Source organism: Festucalex cinctus, chromosome 15 (genome assembly GCF_051991245.1).
Source record: "Festucalex cinctus isolate MCC-2025b chromosome 15, RoL_Fcin_1.0, whole genome shotgun sequence".
NCBI classification, from domain to species: Eukaryota; Metazoa; Chordata; class Actinopteri; order Syngnathiformes; family Syngnathidae; genus Festucalex; species Festucalex cinctus.
In genome coordinates, this window is record NC_135425.1 from 20,183,170 (window position 1) to 20,189,589 (window position 6,420).

General features: G+C 57.1%; 1 protein-coding gene across 1 annotated transcript; it reads right to left on the bottom strand.

The window, feature by feature from the left end:
- Positions 1–1,717: 1,717 nt before the first annotated feature.
- LOC144002811 (uncharacterized) lies at positions 1,718–6,083 on the bottom strand. The gene is made up of 3 exons (XM_077498387.1): positions 5,913–6,083; positions 5,024–5,448; positions 1,718–1,751 (listed from the first exon to the last, which is right to left on the bottom strand). Exons 1-3 carry the CDS (start codon positions 6,015–6,017, stop codon positions 1,718–1,720), a joined length of 564 nt encoding a protein of 187 aa, XP_077354513.1. The 5' UTR covers positions 6,018–6,083.
- Between the last annotated feature and the right edge of the window lie 337 nt (positions 6,084–6,420).

A 6,420-nucleotide genomic window follows, 5' to 3' on the forward strand; every position in this document is an offset into this window, starting at 1 on the left:
GGCTCATTGTGACGACAAAGACTCTTCTATGACTTAAACAGATACTCTTGTGAATGCTTTACACACTAAATTTGACTTTTTTTTGTTTTTAACTTGTTGATGATACTGTTTTAAAGCAACATTGACATCCTATGAGCCGAGGCGTAGCCAGAAATTTTTCAGTGAGGTGGCCAGGGTGACAATATCTTGCTGGCCAGATGGCGTGTTTCATTCGTTATCCTACCATCCGCACCCAGGGTTTCATGAAATAATGTTCACACAGATCCAGAACAATACCCATCACACTCATAATATAAGCAGGGGCAAGTAAAAAGCAACATTTGGCTCAGCTGAACTCTTCTTGTCGTCGTTAGCTTGTCTCCACGAATGCAATGGTTTGGTCGTGCACTTGTCATGTCTGTGGTCACGCCAGGGTTAAGTTTGAGTTCATGACCTGTTAAGTTTGGGTTCATGACCGTAAGGTCAAGTGTCTGTTATGTACTGATGTAACAAGTGTCTGTTTTGAACTGATGTAACCAGCATTTAGTTTTTACTGGTTTTAGGCTATGTGATGTCAAGATTCAGACTGCAGAAGCCTTTTTTTTTTTTTTTTTTTTTAAATATGGTTATTTGTAAGCATCATCACATATACACTACAAAATTATTTCCATGCAAGAAATTTGCAGTTACTGTAGTCTAAATGAGCCTTGGGGGAGGTATGTGCCAAGTGCCACTCAAGTAAATCATGTTTGCTTTAGGCACTGAGTTGGTTCAAAGTGGATGAGTATAGCTTAGATAGGGCTATGTTACCACATAAAAAACCCTGGCAAAACATCTGGGAATTACGGGGAGGGTGCAGAAATACTTTAGTTAGTTTCCAGTAAAAATATTTGCCCAGTTGATCGTTTCCTGAGGGGGTTGCAAAGACAAACGATCATCATTAGAAAGAATTGCCAGGATTAAATGTCAGTCAAACCATTCACAAAGAACACATTCTTGCCCATTTCTACCCATTTTTTTTTATTTATTTTTTTTAAGTGTTTATTGACAAACGTTTTTTTTATAAGCTATGTCATTTTGCAGTCAAATGATAAAATGTGCATCTCATTTGGGAATGATGTTGTATAATGTTTCTGTGTCCAAACACTTATTGATTCAAAAACATTGGACTTTTTCAGCACCATGTCGTACCCTAGCAGGATGTTAAACAAGCATTTGGACAAGTGTGAATCTTAAACTGGTTTTATTACAGTCGTCATTTCTCAACAGATTACTTTGCAATCAAACAACAAAATGTGCCTCACATTCAGGATGGAATTGCCGTTACTTTTCTCTGGCCAAACACGTTTTGGTGAAATGTCTTGTTCATGACGTGTGCTGTTATTTTGTTGTATCCTACCACATAGTCGTTTCAAAATATGAGTGTTAGATGACAAACATTTTGTAATAGTCGTCAATTAAAGGACACATTGTCACATATAAGATGGGTTTGCTTTTACTTTTTACTCCATTCAAACAATTATTGACTCAACACTGTACAACTACTATAAATTGTAACATGGTTGCCATTTTTCATGTCTAAGAAGCTAGAATGTATTTTTGTGTTTTAAAACTGGCCAGAGGGCTCAAACTAGGCCATCACACAGTTACAAACAATGATATTTGGAAGGTCATCCAATCCACCGTCCGCTATTTAGCCAAGTCCGCCTCAGGGTGTCCTGTATATAACACCTGTTGTTTACCTTTTGGCTATGGAAAATGACAGTTTCTCCCTGTGGAATCGCATGGAAAAACTTGAACGTCCCCACTTTTGGACACAGCTGGCAAGTGGAGAGCAGCCGGTCTACATCTGATGTATAAAAAAAAAAAAAAAAAAAAAAAAGTCAACTAAGTATTGGCAAGAGGAATAGCTATATACACAGGAAAGGTGGCATAAAGTGTAACTTGATAAAGGCAGCCTAGCATCTGTCCTTAATAGTTACTTTTTGTTTCAGTTGTCATTACATTTTTTGGTTCAGGTTTCCACTCCGTGTATATATCACATGATGACTGAATGTACTTAGCTAACAATGGCTAACATTAGGAAACAGCAAGTAATAGAAACAATAACTGTCAGGGCTCGGAAGCGTGGTGGTGGACCCAAATGCAGGAGGCGGACAAGTCAGGGAGGCAGAGGTGCGAAAACGGAGTAAATTTAATCAAACAAAACTAAAGTTGCCAACAGGGCTTGGTAACAAAGAATAACAAAATACCGAAGGGAAAAACAATACACGAGCAGACTTAACTATGGGAACATGGACGTGGGGAAACAAGAACAATGAACCGACAAGAACTGAAGCGAAAACCGAAAACTAAGTACACACACTAATTGAGCACGATGAGACACAGCTGGGCAAGACACAAGTGGAAGGGGATGCTGATTGGTTGACACATGAGGAAGGGCAGGCAAACACAGGTGGACATGGCAAGGCTTAACGAGACTAGGGAAGACAAGAAAAGCAGAACATAAACATGACAAACTCAAAACCCAACAAAAACAAAGCAAAACCTACCCCAAACAGAACCAAAACATGACAGTACCCCCCCTTCAAGGGACAGCTCCCAGATGTCCCATAAGGTCCATAAACAACAAAAACAGGCGGGAGGGTGCGTGGCCCACTATCGAGGGCAGTCCAAAAAAAAACAAACAAAATGCCAAAAGCCTAGAGGTGGCCAGACGAGGAGTGCCCAGAGGGCCAGTCAGGTGGGCGTCCCGGACGCCAGACGAGGAGTGCCCAGCAGGGCCAGTCTGGTGGACGTCCCGGACGCCAAACGAGGAGTGCCCAGCGGGGCCAGTCAGGTGGGCGTCCCGGACGCCAAACGAGGAGTGCCCAGCGGGGCCAGTCTGGTGGACGTCCCGGACGCCAAACGAGAAGGACCCGGCGGGGCCGGTCAGGAGGGCGTCCCTGACGCCCGACGAGGAGGACCCGGCGGGGCCGGTCAGGAGGGCGTCCCTGACGCCCGACGAGGAGGGCCCGGCGGGGCCGGTCAGGAGGGCGTCCTCGACGCCCGACGAGGAGGGCCCGGCGGGGCCGGTCAGGAGGGCGTCCTCGGCGCCCGACGAGGAGGGCCCGGCGGGGCCGGTCAGGAGGGCGTCCTCGGCGCCCGACGAGGAGGGCCCGGCGGGGCCGGTCAGGAGGGCGTCCTCGACGCCCGACGAGGAGGGCCCGGCGGGGCCGGTCAGGAGGGCGTCCTCGACGCCCGACGAGGAGGGCCCGGCGGGGCCGGTCAGGAGGGCGTCCTCGACGCCCGACGAGGAGGGCCCGGCGGGGCCGGTCAGGAGGGCGTCCTCGACGCCCGACGAGGAGGGCCCGGCGGGGCCGGTCAGGAGGGCGTCCTCGGCGCCCGACGAGGAGGGCCCGGCGGGGCCGGTCAGGAGGGCGTCCTCGACGCCCGACGAGGAGGGCCCGGCGGGGCCGGTCAGGAGGGCGTCCTCGGCGCCCGACGAGGAGGGCCCGGCGGGGCCGGTCAGGAGGGCGTCCTCGACGCCCGACGAGGAGGACCCGGCGGGGCCGGTCAGGAGGGCGTCCTCGACGCCCGACGAGGAGGACCCGGCGGGGCCGGTCAGGAGGGCGTCCTCGACGCCCGACGAGTAGCAGAGGGGGCGGCGGGATGGTCGCCGCCAGACGAGGACCTGGAGGCGGCCGCTGGCCGGACGCCGCCGGAACTGGTGCAGGCGATGGCGGCCGCTGGCCGGGCGCCGCCGGAACTGGTGCAGGCGATGACGACCGCTGGCCGGGCGCCGCCGGAACTGGTGCAGGCGATGGCGGCCGCTGGCCGGGCGCCGCCGGAACTGGTGCAGGCGATGGCGGCCGCTGCCCGGGCGCCGCCGGAACTGATGCTGGCGAAGGCGGCCGCTGGCCGGGCGCCGCCGGAACTGGTGGAGAAGGCGGCCGCTGACCGGGCGCCGCCGGAACTGGTGCAGGCGATGGCGGCCGCTGGCCGGGCGCCGCCGGAACTGGTGCAGGCGAAGGCGGCCGCTGGCCGGGCGCCGCCGGAACTGGTGCAGGCGATGGCGGCCGCTGGCCGGGCGCCGCCGGAACTGGTGCAGGCGATGGCGGCCGCTGCCCGGGCGCCGCCGGAACTGATGCTGGCGAAGGCGGCCGCTGGCCGGGCGCCGCCGGAACTGGTGGAGAAGGCGGCCGCTGACCGGGCGCCGCCGGAACTGGTGCAGGCGATGGCGGCCGCTGGCCGGGCGCCGCCGGAACTGGTGCAGGCGAAGGCGGCCGCTGGCCGGGCGCCGCCGGAACTGGTGCAAGCGAAGGCGGCCGCTGGCCAGGCGCCGCCGGTCGAGGAGCAGGAGGCGGCGGCCGCAATCCATGCGCCGCCGGACAAGGAACAGGAGGCGGCGGCCGCAATCCATGCGCCGCCGGACGAGGAACAGGAGGCGGCGGCCGCAATCCATGCGCCGCCGGACGAGGAACAGGAGGCGGCGGCCGCAATCCATGCGCCGCCGGACGAGGAACAGGAGGCGGCGGCCGCAATCCATGCGCCGCCGGACGAGGAACAGGAGGCGGCGGCCGCATTCCATGCGCTGCCTGACGAGGAACAGGAGGCGGCGGCCGCAATCCATGCGCCGCCGGACGAGGAACAGGAGGCGGCGGCCGCAATCCATGCGCCGCCGGACGAGGAACAGGAGGTGGCGGCCGCATTCCATGCGCCGCCTGACGAGGAACAGGAGGCGGCGGCCGCATTCCGTGCGCCGCCGGACGAGGAACAGGGGGCGGCGGCCGCATTCCGTGCGCCGCCGGACGAGGAACAGGGGGCGGCGGCCGCATTCCGTGCGCCGCCGGACGAGGAACAGGAGGCGGCGGCCGCAATCCGTGCGCCGCCTGACGAGGAACAGGAGGCGGCGGCCGCATTCCGTGCGCCGCCGGACGAGGAACAGGGGGCGGCGGCCGCATTCCGTGCGCCGCCGGACGAGGAACAGGGGGTGGCGGCCGCATTCCGTGCGCCGCCTGACGAGGAACAGGGGGTGGCGGCCGCATTCCATGCGCCGCCTGACGAGGAACAGAAGGTGGCGGCCGCATTCCATGCGCCGCCTGACGAGGAACAGAAGGTGGCGGCCGCATTCCATGCGCCGCCTGACGAGGAACAGGAGGTGGCGGCCCGGGCGAAGCGGCCAGGGGCTGCGGCGGCAGCGGCACAGGCGAAGCGGCCAGGGGCTGCGGCGGCAGCGGCACAGGCGAAGCGGCCAGGGGCTGCGGCGGCAGCGGCACAGGCGAAGCGGCCAGGGGCTGCGGCGGCAGCGGCACAGGCGAAGCGGCCAGGGGCTGCGGCGGCAGCGGCACAGGCGAAGCGGCCAGGGGCTGCGGCGGCAGCGGCACAGGCGAAGCGGCCAGGGGCTGCGGCGGCACAGGCGAAGCGGCCAGGGGCTGCGGCGGCAGCGGCACAGGCTGTGGCTTGGGTCGCCTCTGCCTCCTCCTCTGTCTGCGGGAAGCTGGGGCTGTAGTCACACCAGCCTGTTGACCAAGGGACCGGGGAACTCGAGACAACGGGGAACCAGGTGACGCGGAAACAGGTGCTACTTGACGTGACGGGGAACGTGCAAACAAAAAACTATAAAAGCTTTCACTCGCACTCAAACCAAACTTGGTGTGCTCACTCACTTCACAATCATCCTCTAACTCTGAATCAAAATCAAACTCGGGATCGTGGTCAACAAAAACGTGGGGTGACAAAATCGTGTCATAAGGAAGTGCCCGGGGAGACTCACTAGGTGAACAAAAACTGGTGTCAAAATCAGAAATGTTTAACTCTGTGTCTGTGAGTTCCAAATCAGAATCACTTAAATAACTGTAATGGGAATCATAAGGTGGTGAACTGGATAAATAGGTTTTAACAGGTGAGGGGAACACGGAGACACAAGTACCAGAAGAGAAAGCTGAACCCACATAGAGGGAACGGGGTTGGTCAACAGGCTGATGGCGTCTGGGAGCTGGCCGACGTCGTGCCGGTCGGCACCGGCTCCCTGCTGGGTCCTTTCGTGGTCGGTTCATTCTGTCAGGGCTCGGAAGCGTGGTGGTGGACCCAAATGCAGGAGGCGGACAAGTCAGGGAGGCAGAGGTGCGAAAACGGAGTAAATTTAATCAAACAAAACTAAAGTTGCCAACAGGGCTTGGTAACAAAGAATAACAAAATACCGAAGGGAAAAACAATACACGAGCAGACTTAACTATGGGAACATGGACGTGGGGAAACAAGAACAATGAACCGACAAGAACTGAAGCGAAAACCGAAAACTAAGTACACACACTAATTGAGCACGATGAGACACAGCTGGGCAAGACACAAGTGGAAGGGGATGCTGATTGGTTGACACATGAGGAAGGGCAGGCAAACACAGGTGGACATGGCAAGGCTTAACGAGACTAGGGAAGACAAGAAAAGCAGAACATAAAC